A 13899-nucleotide genomic window follows, 5' to 3' on the forward strand; every position below is an offset into this window, starting at 1 on the left:
ACTTGTTTAATGGAGTAGCTTCAACAATTAGCTACTGCTTATTTGCATGTAAATACCTTCCACGCTAGGCCAAGAAACTTCTGGAAGAAATGGGTAATATTCGGAGCTAGTAACTATCCTGTAATCGGTCACCATACTGTAGTAGCTACTTTTAAATAATGTTTCCATATACAGTAATATAAAAAACACACTTTTTAAAGCAAATAAATAAGTATGATCTTGTTTTTTATTTTTTCCCCTTTGTTCATTTGAACAGAATATGCTGCTGCGTGTGGTTTTTGGAAGGGAGCAGAAATATGTGAGGCTGTCTGACCTAACATTTGAAGCCTTTTTAAAAGAAGGTTAGTTTGATGAAACGGTCTTATAATTTTTGAGTCAATACATATAAATAATCTTTTAAACACTATTTGTCTTAGTTATTGTTTCTGTTGTGCCTTGGAATGAATGAACATGTCCTCTTTACTTCAGCTTAGACTTGTTAACATTTTGTGAAGACATAGGTTCACTATACCTACAGTAGTTAACTTCATGATTCTCATCAGAAGTAAATGCATGTCATTTTTTTGTTTCTCTTTTTCTTCCTATTGAATCAGTGTGCCTGAAATTTAACATAGTAGAAGGCAGTCAGCTGAAGGTTTATGACCTGACAGACACAGAAGTTGACGCAGAGGTTTTTGAAGAACTAGTGAAGGAGTCACCTGGAACCTTGAAAGTAAAACTGAGCATTGATGAACAACCTGGTAATCACTCACCATTCATATACAATATATGGTCATATTAAACGTAAAGGTTGGAATAGGAACATTAACAGTTCTAATTGATGCTTCTGGGTCATTCATATTTGTCATGTTTGTTTGTCATATCATGTTAAGTTGTGTTAGGTTTTGTCCTACTGTTTCTTGTCCATGTGATTGACCATTGATTTTACCTGTTGTGCCCTGTTGCTTGTGTATCCACCAATCTGCTGCCTCTTGTATCACCCACCTGTGTGTCATTGTCTTGTTACCCCTTGTCTGTTTTATTATTGTTTTATTTATTTATTCTCCTAGTTTGTGTTCACCTCTTGTTGGGTTATTGTCAATTTCATGTTTATCCCAGTGTTTCTATCTCCGTCCAAGCCCTCGTTCCTGGTTTATTTGTTTGTTATTAAAACCATTTTGAGTTCACCTTGCCTCGCCTCCTCGTTTCCCCTGCATTTGCGTCCTCCATTCCACCCACTCGTGACAATATTCTTAACACACAGGTGCCTCTCAGTCATCATCATCCACAGCATCTGATGACACTATTATTTTGAACTTTACAATGTGCGACCCTCCTGAAGAAGCAGCCACTTCTGAAGGAAGTCAAGCTAAAAGGCCATGCCATATAAACTATGAAGCAAGAGCAGTGAGTGGTTTTATCTGAATGTTGAACTATTTCATGTGGAACTGTTACAACAATTTTCCAATGTCACTTTTTGTCTAAAATGTTCTCTTAATTTTGTTTCAATTTTAGATGATAGAAAAAAATTCTCACATCAAAACCTGGCGGTGACCGCATCATGCAAGAGTATGAAAAAAACAAATCTCTGACAGATGCAACCAGAAGACTGATGATAAACATACTTACTGCTGAGATGACAGACGCACATGGGTAAGAATCATTAATGAAAGCTATGGAGAAACATTTAGTATTGGATTATTTAATTGTGATTTCAATGTCAATTGAGTGATGGTCATCATTAAATTCATTTTATTCAGGACATCTCCCCCTAAAAGTGTAAGAGTAATGAATGCGCAAGGGATAGTTGCCTTATTTCCATATCTGGAAAACCCATATTCACAACACGGATATGTAAGTGAAAAAGTTGCAATACTAAACACATAATTTCCTTCAGAAATGTTGATGGTACAGTACAATAAGTAGGTCTGCATCTATTTGATTACACAGGAACATTACTATGATCCAGAGAGTGGTTCAGGATACCTTGCATGGCGGTTGAAGACCATTCAAAGAAAAACTGCAGAAGAAAGAAGTGTGTCAGGCAGCAAATCTGCTAAAAGTAAGTTTGCTTATCAGTAATATATGATATTGATAGAGTTTGTAGGTAGTAGGCAATATTCTTTTTTCAGTTGGTGGGCCAAGCCCTGGTCGATCTAGACCCTTCACGACTGACACAGTGTTATCAGATGAGGATGTTGAATCAGCGATTGCTGTCTTGAGACACTCTGCGGATGAAAACACTATCCGTGAGAAAATGAAAGCTACCTTCAATTATCGTCACTCAATGGTCAGTGATGATAGGAAATCACCAGATGTCTTCTCAGTTTTTCCACGGTTTCTTGACACACCTGGACTAGTAAGACATCTTTTGCTGAATCACTGAAATATTCCATGAGGACTCATTAATTTTTTGTTTTGTACTGTATTTTTACATCACAGATAGAACAAGACTTTCGACTCCTATTTGGTGAGGCCACTGCCAACAAATTCTTGGAGAAGTGGGCCACCAATCTTAAAACCAAAATTGTAAAGGAAAGCCATGGACTGGTTCCAAACACAGAGCTCCTGGAGTTAATGAGCAATGCTGAGTCAGCTGCTGAAGTCGAGATTGGTATGTGCTTTTCATCAGGTAATTGTGCCATTTGAATGTATTTAATGCATAATGTTACTCTGATGTTTGTTGGTTTATAGGGTGGGACAGTGACATGTCTGCTATCTTGCTGCTGCTACATCTTTTACCACCATCGGCGCAAGGTCGAAAGAGACCTGGAAAAATGTCAGCATCTCAAGCTGTTGATAACCTTATACGATTCCTTAAGGTATGTTAACTTCATCACCTCCATTTTATACATAGTGATGTAATCAGATGTGTTGTCAGAGATTGGTTGCTAATTACTGCCGTTAAACGTGTTGTTCTAGACTGGGACCAGTGTACAGCAACATCTAGACAACATCACCATAAGCCATCAGCCCTACCTTCTTGCTCAGGGACCCACAAGAAGCAGGATTCACACCTTCTTCATTGTGATCGACAAGCTTGCACTTCCATGTAAGGCTACAGATTCAGTGGGAGCCCTTGATGAACTCTTTAAGGCTCACTATGTCTTTGGCACATCATACTGTTTTGCCCTGACCAATTTTTTCACTTTTCTGCAAACAACCGTTTACAACATTGATGTTGGAAAAACAAAGGAAACTCCTAGAGTTGCAGAGTTACGAGCAAGAATACTACATTAGTATCCAATGAGGTGTTTTCTTTGCAAAGGTGACCATAGTGGACCAAATGGTCTTGTAAAGCACCTTAAGGTTATTCATGGTCTCTGTACTGGCAGAACTCTTTATCTTAAATGTGGCCAAGTAGGATGTTCACGTTCTTTTGGTAGCTTTTCTGGCTTTAGAAAGCACCTGAACAAATGCCACATAAGCGGCTCACTTGATTTGGCAGAAGGTGACTTTTCACCTCGTCAAAGTGTTCCTAACACAAGTAATGCTACTGATGTTGATGTGTTGGTTGAAACAGACTCAGAAGCTGAATCAAATTTGTCCTCAGCAGATCTTGTAAATAGTTGTGCAGCTGTGATCTCTGATATAAAGGCAGCAGGTCTTGGCCAAAGTCTTGTAAATTCTGTTGTGAATTCCATGGAAGAGATTGTTCAGGATATACAGCAGCATGCTAAAGAAACTGTCATAAAGAATGTATTTAATGATGAACGAGAAAATGAAACATGCAAGAAAGTTGAAGCATGTTTCCAGGATTTAGAGAATCCTTTCACAGTTCTTAATTCAGCATACAAGCAATCAAAGTTTTTCTCTGACAAGTGGAAAGTTGTAGAGCCAGTTGAATGTGTAATTGGCTCAAGATTTGATATGAGGAAAAATAAAAAAACAGGAACATATGCTCAGACAGTTGTTCAAGATAAGTTCATGTATGTTCCAATTTTATCTACACTGGAGTCAATATTTAAAAGTCAGCATATTGCAGACATGTTGAAACCCTCAGAAACGAGCGATTCAAGACTCAGAGATATTTGTGATGGATCTTTGTTGAAGACTCACCCTTTATTTTCAGTTGAGAAGCACACAGTGCAAATCCAACTGTTCTTTGATGAGTTCGAGGTTGCAAATCCTCTCGGTTCAAAGAGAGGTATTCATAAATTGGGTGCAATATATTTTACGTTAAGAAACTTTTCTCCAAAATGGAATTCTTTGTTGGCCAACATCCACCTTTGTGCCTTATTTCATGCACAAGATATTAAACGTTACAGTTTTAGTACAATTCTTGCTCCTATTGTTCGAGACATTGAAGTGTTAGAGAGGTATGGCATTGATATTCCACTATATGGTGGTCCTGTTCGTGGCAGTGTGGTACAGGTTACTGGTGATAATTTAGGTTTACATAGCATGTTTGGTCTGGTGGAGTCTTTCAGTGCGAGGTACTGTTGCAGGTTTTGTTTAGCTGAAAAAGACGACTTTCAAACTGAATTCTCTGAAGATTCTCCCAAGATAGTGTTGCGTACCAAACACAGCCACACTGCTCACTGTCAAGAAATGGCACTTAATTCTTCTCTTCCTTACGTTTTTGGTGTGAAGAGTTCATGCTTACTGAATTCACTGAAATATTTTCACACAGCTGAGAACTTCTCAGTTGATGTGATGCATGATGTTTTAGAAGGGGTGGCCCAATACGAAATGAAGTTATTGTTTGTGTATTTCAAAGAACATTTTGTTACACTGGAGGAGTTGAATTTGAGAATACAAAGTTTTGATTATGGATTCATGGAGAGAAACAATAGGCCTGTGGCTGTGAATTTAGGTGGAGAGTCTAATGATCTGGGACTTAATGCAATTCAGTCATGGTGCTTATTAAGGAATGTCCCCCTCATGTTTGGAGATTTGGTATCTTCTACTGATCTACACTGGAATTTACTACTTTTATTACTACAGATAGTAAACATTGTGTTTTCTCCCATGTTTTCTCAAGGTCTTTGTGTATATTTGAAACATCTGATTGTGGACCACCATAAACTGTTCAAGGTAGTGTATGCCCAGAAAAAACTTTTACCAAAACACCATTTTCTTGTTCATTATCCTCGCTGCATCCAGAAAATAGGACCTGTACTTCATAGTTGGTGCATGCGCTATGAAGGTAAGCACAATTTTTTCAAGAAACAGCTAAAGTCTTTTAAAAACATCACCAAAACCCTTGTTAAAAAACACCAGAATTACATGGCATACATTTGGCAATCTTCAACAATCTTTAGTCGGTTAGATATTGGTCCAGAGAAAATGGTGTCTTTAGCGATGGTAAAAGGAGGTTCTGCAATTGCCATTGCAATGCAAGTACCTATTAGTGTTCAAGTTATGAAAGTTAACTGGGCAAAACAAAATGGCTTTCTCTATCGGCCACATTTGGTTATATGTGGGAAAGTGCAGTGTGAAATGCCGCTCTTCTACTTGATTGATTCTGTTCTGATCGTACATGAGAAATTGTTGCTGCTCACTTTGCCTTTATTTACAGTATGTTTTCAAGAACATTTCCATGCCTATGAAGTGACCAGAACAAAGCAAGATTTTGTTGTCTTTCATGTTGATAGCCTGCATTATCCTAGGCCTTTCGACATACAAATGTCATATATTGTGAACGACACAGGTCTGTTTGTGGTCCCATATTGCTTTCTCTGGTGAGCAACACTATTTTAAATTTGTCATGGCTTGTTTGTTTTGTTGATGATATGACAGTCAACCATTAAAAAATGCTGTTAATGTAACCTTGTATATTTGCATTTTTTTACCATTTGATTGGTTAGATGACATTAATATATAATTGTATTTGAATGATAAATTAGAATTATTATTATTACTACTATTAATTAAATAACACTGAAGAGAAGTAAAAAATAAAATCTATTACACATTATAGTGTTATTTTTAAACTAAATTTAGAGTAAATGTTGCTCTATAAAGTGTAATCAATTACTCTTAGCAGTGTAAAAAGCCACAGTGTTAATTATTTTTACACATTCGATAGTTGATTTTGACACTGAATTGAGTCAAATTGACTCTGAAATGTTTACACTGGTCATAGAGTAAATTTTACTCTAATTTTGAGTGGGACCAAATGTTATCTGAAACAGAGTTACATTTAACTCTCTTGGAGTTAAACTGACACTCTGTTTTTTACTGTGTAGAAAGGTCTTCGGTGGCAAGGCCCTGGGGGTCGATGAGATCCGCCCGTTCCTAAAGGCTCTGAATGTCGTGGGGCTGTCATGGCTGACACACCTCTACAACATCGCGTGGACATTGGGGACAGTACCTCTGGATTGGCAGACCGGGGTGGTGTTCCAATTATAGAGGGATCACACTCCTCAACCTCCCCGGTAAAGTCTATTCAGCGGTGCTGGAGAGGAGGGTCCGTCGGGAAGTCGAATCTCGGATTCAGGAGGAGCAGTGTGGTTTTCTTCCCGACCGTGGAACAGTGGACCAGCTCTACACCCTCGGCAGGGTCCGCGAGGGTGCATGGGAGTTCGCCCAAACAGTCTACATGTGTTTTGTGGATCTGGGGAAGGCGTTCGACCGTGTGCCTCGGGGAGACCTGTGGGTGGTCCTCCGGGAGTAAGGGGTACCGAGCCCCTTGGTAAGGGCTGTTCGGTCCCTGTACGACCGTTGTCAGCGTTTGGTCTGCATTGCCGGCAGTAAGTCGAATTCGTTCCCAGTGAGGGTTGGACTCCGCCAAGGCTGCCCTCTGTCACTGATTCTGTTCATAACTTTTATGGACAGAATTTCTATGTGTAGTCGAAGCGTTGATGTGGTCCGGTTTGGTGACCTCAGCATTGAATCTCTGCTTTTTGGAGATGATGTGGTGCTGTTGGCTTCATCAAGCCATGACCTCCAACTCTCACTGGAGTGGTTCGCAGCTAAGTGTGAAGCACCTCCAAATCTGAGACCACGGTCCTCAGTTGGAAAAGGGTGTTGTGCTCTCTCCGGGTCGTGGAGGAGTTCAAGTATCTTGGGGTTTTGTTCACGAGTGAGGGTAGGAGGGAGCGGGAGATCGACAGGCGGATCGTTGCAGCGTACGCTGCACTGGTCCGTAGTGGTGAAGCAGGAGCTGAGCCGAAATGCAAAGCTCTCGATTTACCAGTCGATCTACATTCCTACCCTCACCTATGGTCACGAGCTGTGGGTCCTGACCAAAAGAACAAGATCCCGGAAAAAAGCGGCCGAAATGAGTTTACTCCGTAGGGTGTCCGGGCTCTCCCTTAGAGATATGGTGAGAAGCTCGGTCATCCGGGAAGGACTCGGCGTTGAGGGGAGCCAGCTGAGGTGGCTCGGGCATCTTGTTTGGAAGCCTCCTGGATGCCTCCGGGCATGTCCCACTGGCGGGGTGCCCCGGGGATGACCCAGGACAGAAGTTGTATACAGAATTTGGAAAAATTTTACGGTTCCCCAGAAATTTGACAAATACTTGCCCATTCATTTTTAATGAGATCAAAAAAGTTTCAAAATGTATCTAGTCCTACAATATTTCACCAAATCACACAATTTGGGCATCAAAAATTCCAGGACGGTGAGGGGAATAAAAGTTATCAACACAATTTGGAAAAAATATACGGTTCCCCGGAAATTTGCCAAAAACCTGTCTTTTTTTCCCCATTAAAAATGAATGGGCAAGTTTCAAAATGTTACTAGTCCGTCAATTTTTGACGAAAACACACAAGATGGGCATAAAAGTGACAGAGAAATTTTTTTTGATAAAATGTACGGTTTCCCGGCAATTTGCCAAAAACCTGTCTTTTTTCCCCATTAAAAATGAATGGGCAAGTTTCAAAATGTTACTAGCCCGTCAATTTTTGACGAAAACACAACAAGATGGGCATAAAAGTGACAGAGAAAATTTTTTTGATAAAATGTACGGTTTCCCGGCAATTTGCCAAAAACCTGTCTTTTTTCCCCATTAAAAATGAATGGGCAAGTTTCAAAATGTTACTAGTCCGTCAATTTTTGACGAAAACACACAAGATGGGCATAAAAGTGACAGAGAAAATTTTTTTGATAAAATGTACGGTTTCCCGGCAATTTGCCAAAAACCTGCCCATTCATTTTTAATGGGAAACAAAAGTTTCAAAATGTATCTAGTACTTCAATTTTTGACCCAATCACACAATTTGGGCATCAAAAATTCTGTGAGGGCGAGGGGCATATAAGTTGTATACAGAATTTTTAAAAAAATGACGGTCCCCCGGAAATTTGCCAAAAACTGTCCCATTCATTTCTAATGAGAACATTTCCCATTCACTTACAATGGGATTTCCAATTGAATTTACATTGCATTGATGCCAATGTACTTGGATTCAATTGACTGTATGGATGTCGATGCCATTGACGGCCATTGACGTCGCAATTTTTTTCCATTCATTTTCAATGGGGGAAAAAAAACAAAATTTCCCCAATTCAACAGAAAATGACCAGATATCAATAGGATGTGTCCCCCAAATGTTCCCGATTCCATTGACGCTTATGGAGGGTGCTGCCATTGACGGGCATGGACGTCCAAATTTCCCAAACATTTCTCATGGCATTTACTTTGTTTAATGCCATTGACGGGCATGTTTCTCCATTGTATTGATGCCAATGTACTTGGATTCCATTGACGTTTCTGTAAGTCGATGTCATTGACAGCCATGGACGTCCAACATTTTTCCAATTCATTTTCAATAGGGAAAAAACAAAATTTCCCCAAATCAACAGAAAATGACCAGATATCAATAGGACATGTCCCCCAAACTTCCCCGCTTCCATTGACACTTATTGAGGGTGCTGCCATTGATGGCCTTGGATGTCCAAATTTCCCATTCATTTGTAATGGCATTTACTTTGTTTATTGCCATTGACTGGCATGTTTGTCCATTCTATTGATGCCAATGTACCTGGAGGCCATTGACAGCCATGGACGTCCAAATTTTTCCCCATTCATTTTCAATGGCAAAAAAAAAAAAAAATGTCCCCAAATCAACAGGAAATGACCAGATATCAAACTTCCCCAATACCATTGACGCTTATGAAGGGTGCTGCCATTGACGGCCATGGACGTCCAAATTTCCCATTCATTTCTAATGACATTTAATCATGTTGTTTCATTCTATTGATTCCAATGTACTTGGATTCCATTGACGCCTATGTAAGTTGATACCATTGACGTCCATGGACGTTAAAATTTTTTTCCCATTCATTTTCAATGGGAAATCCCCCCCCCCCCCCCCCCAAATCAACAGAACATGACCAGATGTTAATAGGACGTGTCCCCAAACTTCCTCAATTCCATTGATGCTTATGAAGGGTTCCGCCATTGACGCCCATGGACGTCCAAATTTCCCATTCATTTCTAATGGCATTGACTTTGTTTAGAACCATTGGCGCGTTTGTTTGTCCATTCTATTGATGCCGATATACTTGGATTCCATTGACGCCTATGTAAGACGATGCCATTGACGGCTGTGGACGTCCAAATTTTCCCATTTATTTTCAACGGTAAAAAAAAAACAATGTCCTCAAATCAACAGGAAATGACTAGATATGATAGGACGTGTCCCCCAAACTTCCACGATACCATTGACGGCCATGGCCATAACCCTAAACCCTAACCCATTCTCGTCACTTTGCCTTGCTTACAGAGTCTACGTTGCTCCCCTGCCTTGACAACTTACCTGGTCACTCAACAGCTGGCACCTGACTTTTTGGACACAGACTATCTTCATTCTGCAATAAACATTTGTTTTCTCTGCCACCTTGTCTCCTCTCTCTGCATCGGAGTCCCTGCTCACCCACAAACGAAACAGTGGGGCAAATAAGGATTTAGTCAACCACCAATTGTGCAAGTTCTCCTACTTGAAAAGATTACAGCGGCCTGTAATTGTCAACATGGGTAAACCTCAACCATGAGAGACAGAATGTGGAAAAAAAAAAACAGAAAATCATATTGTTTGATTTTTAAAGAATTTATTTCCTAATTAGAGTGAAAAATAAGTATTTGGTCACCTACAAACAAGCAAGATTTCTGGCTGTCAAAGAGGTCTAACTTCTTCCAACGAGGTCTAACGAGGCTCCAGTCGTTACCTGCCGCGCCTCCTCCAGTGCACTTTGGGGCAGCTGCAGGGTCGTCAGCTGGTACCACCGTTCACAGACGTTTCGCCCCGTAGCCAGTACATTTCCAGGTGGGGGGGGGGCAGCGGCTTGATGGGGACGTCTCTCTGCTACCGCCTGCAGCTGCCCTCATTGGGGTGTTGCCCCCCAACTCCTATCCTTCCTCCGAAGCCAGAGCCAGTAACTTGCCTTGTCTGCCTCCTCCGCCAGTTCTTTGACTGTCCTCTTTATGCTTGCCCCTGACATCCCAGCAAGCCCCTGCAGCCAACTTCAATGGAGTGGATGGTTGCAGCCCAGCCTCCTTCTCTGCACTCCATTGCCAGCTCAGATAACTTGTGCCGCTTGAATTCATGGGCACGATGGTATCCCCTCTCCCATGGCACCGTAAGCTCGATGATAAGGACTCTCTTGGCGGCTGTGGACCATATGACGATGTCAGGTCTCAATGTGGTCTGTGTGATCAAAGCTGGAAAGGTGAGCTGGGTGCCCAGATCGACACGCATCTCCCATTTCTTCTCGGGGGTAAGCAGGGATGTTGTCTTCCTGCCATCGGTGTTGCCTTCTGTGCAGCCTCTTCTGGTCTGACAAATGGGATGCCTGTGTGCTGAGGATCTGGGGAGTTGTTTGCACCAACTCTGCATCTCTCCAACTGTTCTGCCAACTTCCTCAGCACCTGGTTGTGTCGCCACCTGAGGCGGCCCTGTGTCAATGCCACACTGCACCCTGCCAGGATGTGTTGCAGTCCTGTGCTGACTTTGCCACAAAGCAGGCACTTCTCCTCACTGACCAACCATTGGGAGAGGTTTCTGGTGCAGGGAAGCGTATCATATGCTGCCCTCACGAGGAAGCTGAGCCGTGACTGTGGGGTCCGGCAAATATATGCCCAGGTCAGAACCCCGTTGGTTGCCTCTTCCCATCGGGTCCATGCTCCTTGCCTTTATGAGGTACCGGTCCTGCTCCACTCGTTAGACCTCTTCCGCCACCATACTCTTCCTCTGATCCAGTGTGGCTTTGGACCAGAACCGGACTGGCTCTCCACAGCCCAGCTCTGCCCGGTTGTGTTGGACTCTTCCCAGGACTTCCTTGTGCTCCAACCTGCTGATGGCTCGCTCAACTTGCACAGAAGACGGGTCTTCTCCTGCTTGTATCCGAAAATTTTGGACTTCAGTGGGAGCTGTAGGGCGTTTTTGCCGAAAAGGCCCGAATCAGAGAAGCGGCGGGGAAATATGTATTGTATGTTGCAGATAACAAACATTTACAATGTGTTTGATTAGACAGCAACTTCTTTCCAGTCTTTAATTTTGCTTTGCAGGTCAGCGTACTTAAGCCTTCCAAGCAAGTCTTTGGCAAAAAAAGGGGAATGACTGGAATTCTCTCCTTAGCTGGTTTTTGAAAAGTTGTCTATCCTTGAAAATGGCCACTAGAGTTGCAATGTCTTGCTCCTCTCTCACTGTGTGATGCATACCACTGGGTTTAGTGACCTACAGGTCCTTGTCAGTGTTGTCCATCATTTCTTTGAGAATCCCAATGGATTTGCTCATTCTGTTTGCAGTCCTCAGTAAGGTTTGGGCCAAGACCTTTCACAAAAGATTTTAAGTAATTGTTCATGTGTTCTAAGTGCAAGTCAAGCGGTATGTTTTTCCCTTTTCCTGTTCCATTTTAGACTGTGAACCATTCTTGGAGACAGGGTGACATAAAGTTGCAGTCACTAATAATGTTCTATGTGGATACTGGCTGTAACCATATGCCTTAACAAAAAGGAGAGCAACTTTGTACAGTTGCATCAGCTGTTCTCCATCGCCCTTTTACTGCATCCATCATGTTCAGCAAGACAATGCTAAAGCCTAACCTTGCTTCGGAGTGCCCTTTGATGCAGTCTGGCAGTCTATGAATATTTCACTATATTTTAAAGCACCACAAAACTTTGCTCTGGATTAAGTGTCACATTATTTTCAATATGAGTGTAAACATACAGTGTATCACAAAAGTGAGTGAGTAGCATTTCTGCAGATATTTAAATATATCTTTTCAAGGGACAACACTGACAAAATGACACTTTGACACAATGAAAAGTAGTCTGTGTGCAGCTTATATACCAGAGTTAATTTATTTCCCCCCACAAAATATAGCCATTAATATCTAAACCCCTGGCTCCGTCAGACGCAGAACTGAAGTAATGCATTCCTAATTATTCTCAATAAAGGCTGTCGTGAGCAACGCACGTCTACTAACTTCTGTCTTCCATTCTGTACGTGCAAAAAACAGTTGTTGTTGTTCATAAAAAGATGAGTTATCGGCATATTGATATGTTTAGCAGCAAGCAGCAAAAGAAGCACAAGACAGGCAGGTTTGTAGTTTTTGAAAGTAACAAGGCAAAATCCATTTGTGAAGTAATTTTAAAGGTTTCATAAGAAGCACATGTTTGTGTTGTTCATTCTAAAATGACACAAAGTCGACAAATGAGCAGATGAGCTTGTACTCCTTGATTTATTATCAACAGCATGGTTTTACTTGCTTGATGATCATTAGCCGCACCGACACTATGTTATTTCTCTCTCCCTATAGTGAACATTCAACATAAATTCAATCACACTAAGAGTGCCCTCTGCTGGTAACATAAACACATATCGAGACAAGGTTGAGGTGAGGTAATATAAGGTCCATGTTTGTAGTCCTGTAGTAGTTGTTGAAAGTAAAAGTTGGTATTTTGTATTTCCTATTTGTTTGCTGTCAAATTTTAGTTTTTAAGACAATCACGTGGTCTGGTGTCTGCATTTATTGTTAATTATTAGACACTTATTAGTTATTTAAAGTAGATAATGCAATAAGCATGTTCCTAGTCTTGTGTAGCACAAGTTGTGGCCATATTTGTAGTTCTTTTCATTTAAGCATGGTGGCCATGTTTGAAGTTCATAACATTGCATTTTCATCATGGCCATGTTTATAGTTCTTTGAAAATCAGCCTGGTGGCCATGTTTGTAGTTCTTTTCATTTCAGCAAGGTGGCTATGTGAACCAGTTTGAAGTTGTATCTATATTTTTTATGTGTAGCATGAGTCATGGCCATGTTTGTAGTTTATTATTATTATTATTATTTTAAATTATTATTAGCATGGTGGCCATGTTTGTAATTCATTTAAAGTCATTTTCCTCATGGCAATGTTTGTAGTTCTTTTAATTTCAGCATGGTGGCCATGTTTGTAGTATTTTTTTTCATTTCAGCAAGGTGGCCATGTGAACATGTTTGTAGTTGTTTTTAAGTTTTTGTGTGTAGCACATGTTCCCATGTTAGGAGTCAATTTGTAGCTTTTAAAAGTAATAAGTATTGTGATAACTATATTTGTAGTCATTTTGGTGACCACGTTTGTAGTTCTTTAACTGAAGCACTGTTTTAACTCTGTAGAAGGTGACATGGTAGCCATGTTCATAGTCTATAATGTATCCGATTAATCAGAGTCATTCATTATATAGCTGTATATTTGAAAATAAACACTCCACTAACTTAACTATATTAATTGGCTTTCGGGTTATAAAGCAGGTTTAAAAAGAAAAATAAAGGAACAGGATTATTATTATGTTTCAAAATACAACGTGTCTTTTCTTGACAGAGGCAAGTGGAATGCTCTCCTACTGGATTCACCTGAAGCCTGCAATGCAATGGATAAAAAGAATGATTAGGTTAGGTCTGTTAAATTCTCTGTAAGCTGTGTAAAGATGACCAATTTTTAGCCCAGTGCTTGTTTTCCCCACACTGCCTGAAGGCACCATGTCACATGATAAG

At 40.7% G+C, this 13899-nt stretch overlaps 2 protein-coding genes across 2 annotated transcripts; both read left to right on the top strand.

Moving 5' to 3' along the window:
- Positions 1-280: 280 nt before the first annotated feature.
- LOC130924435 (uncharacterized) lies at positions 281-3219 on the top strand. Its single transcript, XM_057851003.1, has 10 exons — positions 281-341; positions 594-740; positions 1244-1386; positions 1495-1632; positions 1740-1833; positions 1930-2041; positions 2112-2338; positions 2422-2593; positions 2674-2801; positions 2902-3219. The coding sequence occupies exons 4-10, from the start codon at positions 1541-1543 to the stop codon at positions 3217-3219; spliced, it is 1143 nt and encodes a 380-aa protein (XP_057706986.1). The 5' UTR covers positions 281-341; positions 594-740; positions 1244-1386; positions 1495-1540.
- Positions 3220-3423: 204 nt separating this feature from the next.
- On the top strand, positions 3424-9725 carry LOC130924402 (uncharacterized). The gene is made up of 3 exons (XM_057850948.1): positions 3424-5663; positions 6171-6359; positions 9651-9725. Coding segments are annotated over exons 1-2 (2043 nt in total). The 5' UTR covers positions 3424-3621; the 3' UTR covers positions 6172-6359; positions 9651-9725.
- The last annotated feature ends 4174 nt before the right edge of the window (positions 9726-13899 follow it).

Source organism: Corythoichthys intestinalis, chromosome 11, assembly GCF_030265065.1.
Source record: "Corythoichthys intestinalis isolate RoL2023-P3 chromosome 11, ASM3026506v1, whole genome shotgun sequence".
In the NCBI taxonomy this organism is placed as follows: Eukaryota; Metazoa; Chordata; class Actinopteri; order Syngnathiformes; family Syngnathidae; genus Corythoichthys; species Corythoichthys intestinalis.